The following is a 14,089-nucleotide window of genomic DNA, read 5'->3' as shown; positions in this document are numbered from 1 at the left end:
TTCCCTTAAGAACTGGAAGCAGGGCAAGCTGAGAGGGGCTGGGGTAACCAGAGGGGATGATAGTGAAAAACATATATCAAGGAAGTCCTTGCCTAAGAGTGCAGAAGTATTTCAAGGCTGAGCACCGATGGAGGAGAAGCCCAGGGAGAGACTGCTCAGTGTCTGGCCCTGCCATTCACTAGCTGTGTGTCTCAGGCAATTTAGTAAACCTCTCTGAGCCTCAGAGAGGAAACCTCTCTGTGCAACTGTCACAGGAGTTAATAATGAATAACTGTTGGTAGGGTGTAGATACAATTAAGGGAAGTTCTATGTACCTAATGTGAGTACTAACAAATAATATCACTGGATAATTGATCATTGTCATTATTACTAATTCTCAAAAGCAAAATGCATCTACTCTTTCTGAAGAAAATTTCAAGAGACAGTAACATCCCGGACACCAAGTCTCTCGGGTTGACATTTGGGACCGAACGTTTATGCCCTATTGTTCCAGGAAAGCACCTTTCCCCTCTCTCAGTCTGAGGTTCAGGTGAGAAGAAACCCCACCCCTCTCTTCAGAGTGGGCAGGTGACAGGGGAGGCCAACTGGAAAATCTCATTCCCATGGCCACAGTGACTACCTGAGAGATGGGGCCGTGACCTAACTGGGGCCAGTGAGACTCGATGACAGAACTTTGGTTACCTTTCTTAGAAAGAGAAAGAGCCTCTGAGTTGAGGTGTCATCCTAGAGGTGCTGCGGTCCATCTCCAAGAGAGATGAGGCCAATGCCTGAGAGCAAGGCCAGTACCAATGACAGGAGAGCCAGAGAGGGGGAGAGAAAGAGGCACTGACCCTGGAGCTGCCTGTGCCTAAACCAGCCCCTTACACTCTTCCCTTACAGGAGCCAGTGAAGTCCCCCATTTTGTTTGCGTTGACTTACAGCTGAAAGATACAAACTCCTGTGATCCATTTCATTTATTCTTAGATAAAACTTAAAAGCCTCATCCCCAGTGATACAATCAAAACCTGCTATAGCTGCCTTCTAGATGGTTCCAGACGCAATTCCTGGCTCCACTTTAAATCTTCACTCTCATATAGTCTCTTGTACTCATTCATTCATTCATTCAACAAATATTTACTGAGCACCCACTGTGCTCAAGACAGTGGTGAATAACACAGTCAAAATTCCTGCCTGCATAGAGCTGACATGTCTAATGGGGAGGCACAGAAAGCTGCCAGGATCCTGTTAGATGGTAGTATGTGCCACAGAGAAAAAATGTGGGAGGAACAGATATAGGATTAAATTAAACTGTGTATAATTTTACACAGGGTGTGGGAGGGCCGACTGAGAAGATGTCACCTGAGTAGAGACCCAAGGAGCTGAGGCCTCACTGCTTTACTCTGGTCTGTTTTTCCACCTGGACATACCTGTTTGAGGTTTTGACTTTCCTGCAGTTTGTCTGGTCAGCACCCATCTCTGAAATGTGGGGCAGTGACAGCCCTGTGCCTCCTGTGCAGTTCATCCTGACCTAGATATGTCAGTGCCCAAAGGTCCCTGCTTTCCTGGGAAAAGGCAGGGGGGTCTGCCTTTCATTCCTTCATTCTAACTCTATAGCCTTTTAGCTGAGCGAGGCCTTGGGCAAGTTTTAAAAAGCAAAATCACCAATAAAACCCCCCAAATGTGAACGCACGACACTACATAAGCCGCATAAGGAATAAATGTTTATAGTATGAGAGCAGAACCAGGAAGGCAGAGTGTTGCCTTGTTTGACCTCAGCTAGAGGCGGGCACCACAGTAGAATCAAATCCATGTCCCCTCCACTCTGCACAAGTCAGGGAATGACGGTGAAAGTGTATGGTTGAGTATTGACTTTGGGGTCACAGATAAGCCTAGGCAAGTAGGTAAATTCACAAACAAGTTCAGCTCTTAACTAGCCATGCGACCTGGAGCACATCATTTAACCATCTGGGATTCATCCATAAAAGGTGGGAAATTGCCTAGATCTTTAACATTTATCTGAAAGCCCAGCCACCTATGGATGGTTTTCATAACCCATTTAACTGATTACCATCCAGGATTGTGACGTATTCCATCAATTCTACTCTTCACGAGGTTTCTGGTACACAGTTATGATTTAATTAAAAAAAAAATAAAGTGGATGCTAAGTGGGAAAAAAAAGTGTAAGGAGGATCATTTCTATCCTCAGCAAACCCTGAGGTAAGTGAATACACCTCCCAAGCACCTCCTTGATTATATGGAGAAGTTCAGTCAACAGACTCAGAGTCCCCCAACGCTCCAGGAGGTACATGACCTTGGCAAGTTACTTAACCTTTCTAAGCTTTAGTTCTTCCCTCTGAAAAATGAGATATTATCAAAGCTAAACAAAATAATATACGCAAAGCATTTAGCAATGCCCCGTGCACACAGCAAGGGGATAATAAATACAATCTGTTATTGACGACCTGAAGAAAGACTCTTCCCTGTACCTCATTTGATGGTGTCCATCTGACCTTGTTGGATCAAAAGGTGGGGACAAGGGTCCCCATCTTCAGTGATCCCTGCTTGGCTCACACCAAGGCTCAGACGGGCCTAGATCTGTCCAAGGGCAGCACAGTTCTGGATCCTTCCAATAGCAGGAGTCATTCAGAGAAAATTTTCTCAATTTCTGTGGAGGTCTTCGTGTTGAAGGTAACTTTGTGTTCAGCACCCAAAGGCCCATCATCTCTGTTTCCCTGAGAGGCTATCAGAGCTGTGAAAGCCCTGTCCTGGACAACTTGTAAGTTTCTTTCTGTGTATGGCTTTCTCATTTGGTGCTGTCCCCCAAACACTATGTTTCCGTGGTAGCATTTCTATACTTCTCGAGTACTCAAAATAGTAAAACCATTCTCTCTCCAAACAACGTATTTAATATTTGCATTCTCTTTTGGCTAAAATAGGGCAAGGGAGGAGCACAGAATCCCAGACAGAGCAAAACAAGCCCATCCTAAAATGGCCCTTCCCAGCTGGGTCAGACCAGATAAAAGTAGAAACCGGAAGCCTGGCTGTCCTGAAATTTCACATGATTCATTATTTCAGTGGAGTAGCCACAGCTCCTTCCTGAATGTAAATGATTCTCCTTTTGCCTTCTTTCCCGTTTAATGTGGAGAAGACCAGAGGCTGTTTTATTCAAGATTGAGGCCTTTTATAATTACTTCAGACACCACTGCATAATCACACAACAAAGCTTGGGAGAGAGAGGGATCCCAGCACGGTGGGTAATTTTGTTTTGTCTGACAGCAATTTTTTTTCTTTTGAGACAGAGTCTCACTTTGTTGCCTTTGTTAGAGTGCCGTGACATCATAGCTCACAGCAACCTCAAACTCTTGGACTCAAGCGCTTGTCTTGCCTCAGCCTCCTAAGTAGCTGGGACTACAGGCACCCACCACAACACCTAGCTATTTTTCGAGATGGGGCATTGCTCTGGCTCAGGCTAGTCTTGAACCCCTGAGCTTAGGCAATCCACCCGCCTTGGCCTTCCAAGTGTTAGGATTATAGGTGTGAGCTACCACGCTCGGCCTAATGGCAATTTTTATTATTATTTTTTTGTTTTTACTTTAAAAAGAATTTTTTTTAGTGTTGGGGATTCTAACAGCAATTTTAAAAAATACATGTTATCAAAGGGAGGGTTTATACACACACACATACACACACACGCAGACAAGGCAGGGCTCTCCATGTTGGTTTCTTCCAACCTTGACTGGTTGTAGCCAAGGGAGAGCCAGCCAGGAGCCTGTGGTCCTGTTCTCCCAAGCGCCCAGGCAGACTTACTGGCGGTAGCTGTAGGCGATGTCAGCGAACTGTTTCCGTCTTGCTCGGTACACAGGATCTTTAAAACCCTAGAAGAAAAGAGATGCCTGAGTCCTCAAGACTCTGAGGGAAAGGCACCTTTAGGAAGCCTTGAATGGGAACTCTCAAGCTAGGACAGTTCGTCTCTCTCTCCTCAGTGCAGGAGACATGCATGTCCCATGTCATGAACTGAAGTGACACCTTTGATTCAGCATGAGCCCCCTACCGTGGGCTTCCAATGAGCAAAGGATGCACAGACGTGCCCTGGTCATAAAGAAATTCCATCTACAGTACACCTGACTTATAAACTTGCTAAATTGGGCAAAGTTAGTAGGGTGACTATCTAATGATGAAGATATACCACGCCCATTTCATTCCTGATCAATGGCAAGTGTCTAGCACTGCCTGCTAACTTTTTGGCAGACAGGCACATGCTTACTGCTATTGCAATTTTTACAATTACCATTTATTGAGTACCTCCTAGTGCCAATCTAAGTATACTAAAACCTCCATTTGTTTGTAACTCTCATAATAAACTTGTAAGGTAGATCAGAATGATCAGTCCCTCCTTTCTAGAATAAACAGTGAGTCAGAGAAGAGCCATCAGAGAGAAGATGAGGCCAGGGCTCGGATCACCCAGTTCCTTGCTCTTTGGACCACATGTTGGTAATTGTCAACATTTACAGCTCAGCGGGGGCTTGGCCAACTGAGAAATCTGCCTCAGGGCCTAAAAAGGATGATACTGGTTCTCCTCTAATCTGACCTGCAGGCAACCTTGCCCCAAGTTCTGTAAGCAGCACGTTTCCAGGTGAGAAGTGGCCAAGGGTGTCCTCCAGTGTTTGGGGTAGGGGTGGGGGCACATTCCTGATTCGGAAGTGGCCCAATTGATTAAAAGAGCATCTTCCCTCTGTGACTCTAGCTGTTTCACAGGGCCCTTGTGAGTCTGAAATGAAGCAACTCCAAGAAAGAGCTTTTGAGTGTTGTGTAAAACCCCACAATGGCAGTGCCTTCAGAAAGATGAACGCAACTGGGCAGGTTGCTAGAGCCTGGAGACCCTGTAGGCCAGGACATCTCCCAGCCAGTGGTGTGCTGGTAAATGTTTAATGATTGGCTTTGTCAAAAACATTCTAAAATCCCTGATTCATTTGCTGCTTTCCACAGTGCAAATATTTCCATCAAGACTGATTTCAAACTGCCAGTGTCATGTTGCTAAGCGGGGAGTTGGGGAGTGTCAGGCACAGTGAGCTCTCCCTCCAGCACACCACTGGAGTGAGTGGGGTGTGTGGCAGTGGGGTGGGAGTACGGTGTGACTGCAAGGGAAAAGCAAGGCAGAGAATAACAGCAGTTCCCTCAACATTCCCCAGCTATTTGGTGAGAGGGCAGAAATTAGAACCATGGACTTTCAATCTACACGTTCACAGCACAGGGTCTACGTCCTTCATACCGCATTTCACAGGCTGTAGCTACATGTTAATTTGTGCACACAGTTGATAAAACCTGTCTCCCCTATGTGATCATATGTTCCACAAAGGCAGGGATTTCATGTGTATCTGTTCGCCAATGTCCTTCCTAGAAAGCATTCTATACATATTGCTTGAGAGAATAAATTGATAAAAGCATGAAAAAAAAAAAGAGCGTCTTCCAAAAAAGTTGATTGCAATATGCAACTTCATAGGAAAAGAGACATGTGTTATCACGTTGTCCCTCCTGGCTTTTCCCAGGAAACTGTGCCAGTTACCACTCGGCCTGCAACTTCTCGGCTCTCCCGCCCCTCCCAACCAAGGAGTGAATGAATCCAAAATAAAGGCGTATATCATGGAATTCGGTATTTAAAAGACTCTCTTTTAAAAAGGAGAAATATTCTCTGATTTTTAGATACTGCTTTTTTTGTGTGTGTGCTTGATTAGTTGGGTTTTCAGGTTGGGGATTTTAATCAGGGCCTACCAGTTAATTGCAAAGACACAAAGGTCAGGGTATATAATGTAATTTCATCTGAGAATCTCTAGCAGATCGAGGGAAGGAAGGAACTTTTTAGTTTGTTTCCTAGAATCTATTTTGAAAACTAGAAAAATCCAAATGCTTCGCCCTGGGAAAGTAAATTATCACACATTTTTTTTTTTTTAATTCCAAAGCTAAATACATGATTGTTTAGAAAAGATTCCATGGCGTGGCTATTACAAAGTAAATACTGCATTGTTTTTCCTATGGAAAACCAGCACAGAATGGTTTTGAGTCATTAATTACAGATAAGAAAGCTTAGGAATCTGAGATCTTAAACCTACCTCTGGGCCTCCGTTTTACTGAGTTGATTCGGGAGGATGTGGTAAGAAAACTGGGCCCTGTGATCCGGTTTCCAAGCAGTGCTAGTGCATCTTTTTAGGACCCTGTCTGCTGAACTAAATGAAGAATACTTACTTGTCCACATCTCCATACTGGGGACTTAAAATAAAAACGTAATATTAGTCAATCATTAAGGTTCGATCTTTCCAGTCATCCTCGCCTGTCCGTATTATTTACTAGCCAGTAGTGGTCGGCTTTCTCCAGTACCTACGTATAAAGTGTTGACTCTCAAACCTGTAAGGCACTTCTGGAGAATATCTAGTCTATATGTTGACCTAGAAAGGAGGAAAGTAAAGCTCACAAGGCTGTTTGTCCAGAGCCACCTTGTCCATTCAGATTGTACCGCCCTACCCAGGCTGGCAAGGGGAGACTTGAGGATTGAAGCAGGAAATCAGAGAGACGAAAGGATTCCTTTACTGGGTAGATTTCCACTTCGTCATGCTGCCTCCAGGAATGGGAGGTCCACGACCATCTCTCACCCCTCCTTGGCTTTATTGTTTAACTTTAATGTGCCTTGTCTAGGTGACTTAAAATGTTTTCTACTTGTGAAAACAAAAGCTTAATATAAAATTGTCCATTCAGTAGGCATCAGCTATGCCAGAGGGAATATATAAATATACAAGTGGAATGACTAAAGAAATACACACAGGTGAAATAGTTGCTACCTCTAGGAAGTAGAGCAAATGGTAACAGTAACTGTTTTATCCCTGTATGCTGTTTATGCCTTTGAAATTTTCTACCATGAGCATGAGGTTTCTTTCATCATTAGTAGGAAAACAACATAATATTAAAAACCCATCTCAGGTTTAAGAGATGTTAAACACCGTGGTTATGGCACCAGCCGTGTACACTGAGGGTGGCGGGTTCAAACCTGGCCCCAGCCTGCTAAAACAACAATGACAACTACAACAAAAAATAGCCAGGCATTGTGGTAGGTGCCTGTAGTCCAGCTACTTGGGAGGCTGAGGCAAGAGAATCCCTTAAGCCTGAGAGTTTGAGGTTGCTGTGAGCTGTGAAGCCACCACACTCTACTGAGAGTGACATAGTGAGACTGTCTCCAAAAAAAAAAAAAAAAAAAATCCATCTCAAATCATTTTGAGGAAGCAACAGAAGATGAATGCATTGAGAGACACACCATACACAAACAGATTCAGGTTCAGATTTTCCATCCAGAAGGTTTCTAACCATGGTACTTTCCAGCCCTAAGCTTCTAATAAAGTCATTATCACCCCTCACCGGATCCTTACCAACCAGATACAGGGAATTTTTTTTTCTGTCAGTTACTGGTGGTCAGAGAGATCTGCGGCCTCTAGGTCCAGCCTCTGGGGATTTGGCCTTGCATGCCTTGGGCTGCCAGATGACCACAGGTCCTCTGTGGTCACCCATGTGGAGCCGATTCTGAATTAAACTACACTTGGTGATGACTGATCGCCCTGTCTCAATTTAGACTAATAGCAGCAATTTTGGTAGCATTGCATGTAATTGATTTATAATCACCCTGTCTCAATTAAACTAATAGCAGCAATTTTGGTGGCCCTGCACGTAACCAAGTATATTTTGACAGGAAAATATATTGTTGGTGAAGGAGTGGTCTGGGGAGTGGGGAGAGAGGAAGAGAGGGTGAGAGAAAGCGGAGAGACTTCTACAGGATGCAAAGTTGTGAATCACCCTTTTCTTAATCTCAGAAGCTTCATTACTTGGGGATGTTGCAGAGGGTGATGGGGGGGGGTGTAAATACAGCCACTCACTGTAACATTTCCACAGATAAAAGACATGTGTAAAACAGTGGTCCCAGAAGATTCCAATACCACATTTGTCTGTACCTTTTCTTTGTTTAGATACAAAAATACCATTATCTCTGCTACGTCCGTACCGGGCTGTTCCCATTTGTAGCCTGGGAGCAACAGGCTGCACCATGTAGCCTGGGTGTGGAGTAGGTTTGTGTAAGCACACTCCGTGGTGTACACACATGGTGAAATCACCTAATGACACATTTGTCCCCGTCCTTAAACAGTACACGACTGCGTATGGACAGGTTCTAGACTAAGGTATTTATTTCATCATTTCATTTTTGTTTTATTTTACCATTTTTTGCTACACTTCAGAAACGCCACCTTTCTGCTCATGAGAAGAGCATGGGTTTTCAAACCAGACGAGCTGGGCTGGAATATTAAGTCATTCACTGGCTGGGAGCACAGCCTGGGTTTGATCCGTTTACGTCTCAGAGCCTCAGGGTCCTCATCTAAGACAGTTAATCACACCGGCTTCACAGTGTCATGTGGGTGAAATGAGGTGATGGAGTCAGGGCAGCGAATGTAATTCTGAGCACACAGCCGGCACTCCAAGAAGGACGCATTTGTGCAGAATACTAGGAAACCCACACGCCGAGAAGTCCGCCTCAGAACATAAAAAAGTACACTCTGGAATGGGTCATTCTTCTGAATCACTCACTCTTGGGCTTTTGAAACAACATCTATGGAATTCTTACTTTACCATTTATATTTCACCCTGGCCAATAGCAAGAGGATTCTTGCAATCCATAAAGTCTGGTGCTGAATGGGGGTACGCAGGAGACGAGAGGTTCAAACTGGTATTTATTAAGTATCTGCCATTCCCATGCTATAGACACCAGGGGAGCACTATGCCCCCCTCCGCTTGCTCACCCTGCAGTTGGCCAAGAAGCCTATTCTGGAAGGATTTGGGCACCTGATTGCCCAAGCCAGCAAGGCTGGGAGTCATTGTTTTACTTCTCCCCTCCTTTCTTCCTTCACATCCTGTTATCAGTTTCTGCCTATTCTACCTCCAAACATCATGGCTCCGTCCGTCCTACTTCACTCTCCCTGCCTCCCCTCCATTCAGACCACCATTACTTCTTGCCCGAACTCCGAGTGCCCTCTCATCCCTCCACTTCAGCTCAAGCAGATTTAGAAAAGGCAAATCTGATGAGGTCACCACCTCCTCAAAAGCTTCCAGTGGCTTCTCCTTACCTTTTGCCTGAAGTTCAGGCCCTTACCACAGTCCGCAAGGCTTTCCTGACCAGCCCTGGCTCTGTGTCCCAGCCTCTGCTGGGGTCGCTCCTGCCCTCACACTGTGCTCCGGGCTGCACTGGCCTCTTTGTAAGTCTTTAAACATGCCACGCTCCTTCCCCCAGCAAGGACTTCACACGTGCTCTTCCTGTGATTGGGAGCCTCTTCCCCACCCTTGTAGACCAATAATTTACTCTCCATTCTTTCCATCGTTGTTTAAACTAGACTTTTAGAGAACTTCCTGGATTTTCCCAAAGCTTCTTGGTTTCCCTCAGTAACACACCCCCTCGGCTATCTGTGTGTTTCTCCCTTTAAGTCAACTCATCGTGATTCAACTTAGAAACCTGCTTGTCTTACTTGTCAGTGGACTTTCAGTGCATAGCACACTCAGTGTACTCCGGAGTAGGAGCTGGTAAAAAAATTATGCAAAATCTAGAAAAAAAGGCAAGAAAAATTACTGTGTGCCTTTTCACTGTCATCTTAGATCATTGACTAATAGCTCCCTGTATGCTTGGGGGCATATACTAACCATTTATTAAGGCCTCATCATGTCAAAGATTAATAAGTTACAAAATATTTATCTTATAAACCAATAACCAATGATTTCTGTCTACTAGAAATGATAACTCACAATCATGGCTTTATTGATTTAAGAGACATCAGTCATTTGGGCATCCATCTTTGTGATTTTATCCCCACATTACATGTTCCAATGCCCATATATACTTATGGCTCTTGTATCTTTATTTGCACAATCTTCGTAATTTTGCTCGTTCCCTCGTTAAGGAATCAAATGGACCTTTGACAGGTGTTCACTCCATACGTGTAGGGCAGTTATTATTTTTCTCTTTTTGCAAATTATGCTTTGAGAAAGCAACTGAGAGTACCACTAGTCTTTGATGCCTTAACTGGCTGATTGATCCTCTGAATAAACTGATAAGAGTCCTCAGGTAGAGAAGGTTAGGTGGGCAAAAGGATGAAGAAAATAGAGAAGTACTGAAAAAGATAGTTCTGTTCTTGAAAAGTTTCTAAAGACAAAGGGGAAACTCAATGCCCACACCTTGAAAGATTAAGACTCAGTTTGAACTGTCGTATATGTATACCAGGGAGTACTTCTCAGCCATAAGGAAATAGGGAGACTTTACAGCTTTTGTGTTTACCTGGGTGGCACTGAAACATACTCTTCTTAGTAAAATATCATAAGACTGGAAAAAAAAGTATCCAGTGTACTCAATACTAATGTGAAACCAATATATAAACCACTACACACCCACCCAGAAGAAAAACACAAGTACAGTCTAGCGAGGAGAATGGGGGAGGGAAGGGGGGAAGAATGGAGTGATTGGTGGGATCCACCTAATGTGCACCAGGTGAGGGCGTTCAGCACACCTGGGCCAAGGGCTCAACTACAACTTGAACTTTACCTTCGAAATGAAAACAAGGTGACCTAAACATTTGTACCCTAATATCAATCTGAAATTTAAAAAAAAAAAAAGTCTCAATTGGAGAGACTCCGGTCTAGAAGCAGAATATACACAGAAGGGCAGTTGTGTTGGCTAAAATTTTCTCAGAGAAATAGACTCAAGGTGCCGAGAGAACCAGGAATAGGGAGCTCTGAGCACAAGCTGTGTGCAGACACTGTTGGTGCTCCCACCATCTGTCCTCCCACCTTTTCTCAGAGAACAATGATTAACTATTTCCCCGTTCTACTTTGCAGTAAATGGTGGCCATGTGACTGAGCCCTTCTTAGTGGAATTTGTCGCCTCTAGACGTGGCCCAGAAAAGCTTCCCAAGAGCAATTTTCATTCTGTCTTATCCTGCTCAGTGGCAGAATGGAAAGGGCCCTAAGGAGTTGGAGGAGGGCCCAGCCATTACTGAAAGGAGCCTTGATCTCTCAAAGACCATGTGGGGTGGTTTCCCTCCTGGCCCACACTGGAAGTGAACCTTTATTGGGTCAGGCCATGGAGATCTGGGGGTCGCTTGACAAGCAGCCTACCCTGGTTGTGGGAAGCTTTAACTCAGACCTCTTCCTTCAAGAAGTTCCCCCAACCATCCAGTCTCCAGTGACCATAGAACTAAGGTTTGCCCGCAGCGAAAGAACCGGTAGGATGATGGGAAAAAGCATCTCAGGCAGAGGGAGCAACATGGACAGAGGCTGGGAAATGGTTAGAGAAAGGGGAATCAATTTTGGAAATGGAAATCACAGAGTTCTCTGCCTGCCAAGTTTGTAGTTGCGTAGTCCAGTTCTCTCTGGCATGGCTTTGAGAAGAATCAACACCCCTTTTCCCTCCACCACGGTAGGCTCCTGGACCTCAGGGATTGTATCTTATTTTTCATTTCAACCCCTTTCCTTTATGTGGCCTGGCACACGGCTCATGTACTCATGGGGCCACACTGCCTTGCCTGTCTGAGATTTCTCATCCTAAGATGGCACAAGCCACACTCACAGGGTCACGATGACATTTAAATTAAAGAATGCATTCCAAGTGTTCATCACAGAGCCTGGCACGCAGACCATATTCAACAAGTGTAAGCTGCTAATTTCATTAGCATAACTGTTTGTGGAAGAAAGAAGGAGGAAGGGAACGGGGGATAGGACAGAGAATGGCAGGGAGGGGGGGATGGATGCACAGAGGGGCGTCCAGCTCTCCCATTTCATTTTCTCACTGAGCTAAAGGAGAAAGTCAGATGCTCTTTGCCCACTACTTTGGGAACAAACCTTCCTGTACCTCGTTTTTCAAAGCGGCTGTTTAGGAGGCCCTGATGTGACACATTGGGTCAAGCATCAGTGCATACTGCCAAGGGCAAGGGTCAGAGGAAGAAGAGAGCATGCTGACTACAAGGGGACAGAGGGAACACAGGGTCCTTTCGCGAGGAACACCCACCCCCGGCTCCTCGGGCTGGTGTCCATTTGCCACTCACACACCGAGGCCAGGCATGGGGGGCCGGGGCCGTGGGGAAGCACCCTGGAGGGTTTGCTGTGTCCTTGGCCCATGTCCCTGGGATCTGATAAAAAAACCAAAGGAACAGCGAGAACCTGGCGCCTTCTTTTCGGGGGACTGTGTACCTGATAAGTTGTATTTTTATGATAAAATTCATGACATTGAGAGGCCATGGAGCCAAAGATGTGGGCTAGGCTTGTAAAGTGCAATGAATTCCAGAGAGTTTTAAGGCCAGTCCCATCTGCCTGGGAGGGGGCGTGAGGAGAAAGGGAGGGAAATGGGAAATGTCTGTCCCTTTGGACTGGCTCTACCACTGCCCCAGATTAGCAGGGAGTGAGGCCAACAGGGGCAATCTGGGGTGAGGGCTGGGAGACTGGGGGTTGGGAAGAGTACAGAACGCCCAGATGGGCAGATCCCCGGGACGGGTCTGAGGCAAACAGGCAGCTTCTCTGAGAACTAAGATTTTCATAGATGCTTTGCTTACAACAGGGCCAACAGCTAAGTGGCCCCAGGGACAGCCCTGTGAAAGGCACGCACAGAGCCTTTCTGTGCCTGGAGCAGCCTTTGCCACCACTGGCTCCATGGAGGTGGCTGCAACACACCCTGGAGGACGGGGTGGGGGATCAAAGCCCTCCACCTTCACCTTGGTTTGGGGGAAGAGAGAGGATGTAAGTAATATACATTAAAGCCTTAATTACAATTTCAAGCCTTCGTTTAAAGATGGTCTAGTTTCATTTCACGACTAATACTCAAGGAAGCCTTCCGAGGTTCACCTGAAGATGTAAAAGTATTGGGTGCAGGGTCATCCTAACAGGGAAAGACTGGAAACTTCTACACCCTTGCTGTGAAGCCTGGTTAGCAAGTTATGGCACCACATCTAAAAGCTACATATTAATAGATAATTAGACACACACCTATGGGGGAGGGGAGCACACCCAGATGTTAATATTGATTATATAAGGACAGTGTGCTAAGAGGTAATTTGTTTTTCTATTTTGAAGTCTAGAGGAACTCCACCTTCCTTTGTTTATATATACTCATTATTAACAAAAGTACAATAGTATAGACAGAAAAATAGAAACCACAGACATTCTGGTTGCTCTTCATTTTCTTTCTTTCTTTTTTTTTTTGGCAGTTTTTGTCCAGGGCTGGGTTTGAACCTGCCACCTCTGGCATATGGGGCCGGCGCCCTACTCCTTTGAGCCACAGGCGCCGCCCTACTCTTCATTTTCTTCTCCTGCTTTTCTGTATTTTCAAGTCCAGTATAAAGGGTTTTACCCTTTGAACTAGAACAAGCCCCAGGTCTCCATGTTTCAGGAGGCCAGCCTGCCCCTGACACAGAGCGCTCTCTGCCTTGGCCTAAGGGTCTGCACTCTGGTCCCCGGCTGGGCCTCTGTCCTCAGGCGCTGTGAGCACACGGGACCAGAGCTTAGCTGGGACCTTAGAACAGTCATTCACCCTCACGGGGCCTCTCCACTCTGTCTCCACATGGAACCATCTGCCTTCGGGAAGAGCGAGTTTCTCATCAACTATAGAGACCCATTCAAATGTGGGAAGAAATCAGGATCTCGAGGGAGGGGGAAAGCTCCCCCCTGAGCTGCACTAAACCCCTGTGATGGAAATAGTTCAAGCCACTGAAAGCTCAAAGAGTCATTTTCCCAGCACAGAGTCAAGGGCGGCCCGCCCAGGGAGGCTGTTGCAACTGGGCTGCCATCCCGAGGACCCTCTGCCCCAGAGAACAAGGAGTGATACGATCCCCCACCCTGGCCCCTACTCAAAAATCATTAGGACACAAGACCCCATTCCTGATCCCCTTCCTGGTATTTCAGACCTTTTAAAACTTGTCCCCAGCCCCTGCCCAGCTGCATTGTTCATCCTCACGCCCAGCACACTGACCAGCCATTCCCCAGACCTCCCGATACTTTCAGGACTGGTCCTCTCAGCCTTTCCTTGTTGGGCTCCCAACTTCTACTCAGT

General features: G+C 45.7%; 1 protein-coding gene across 1 annotated transcript in view; it reads right to left on the bottom strand.

Annotated features, from left to right (window-relative positions):
- The window catches only part of PAH (phenylalanine hydroxylase), a 62,126-nt gene that overhangs the window by 14,619 nt on the left and 33,418 nt on the right, over positions 1-14,089 (bottom strand). The window contains exon 5 of the mRNA XM_003783297.3: positions 3,787-3,854. Coding sequence (XP_003783345.1) covers positions 3,787-3,854 — 68 coding nt within the window. The remainder of the gene's footprint in view (positions 1-3,786; positions 3,855-14,089) is intronic.

This window comes from Otolemur garnettii, unplaced genomic scaffold (genome assembly GCF_000181295.1).
Source record: "Otolemur garnettii isolate 467f Iridium unplaced genomic scaffold, OtoGar3 scaffold00007, whole genome shotgun sequence".
NCBI classification, from domain to species: domain Eukaryota; kingdom Metazoa; phylum Chordata; class Mammalia; order Primates; family Galagidae; genus Otolemur; species Otolemur garnettii.
This window is presented reverse-complemented; position numbering and strand designations above follow the sequence as displayed.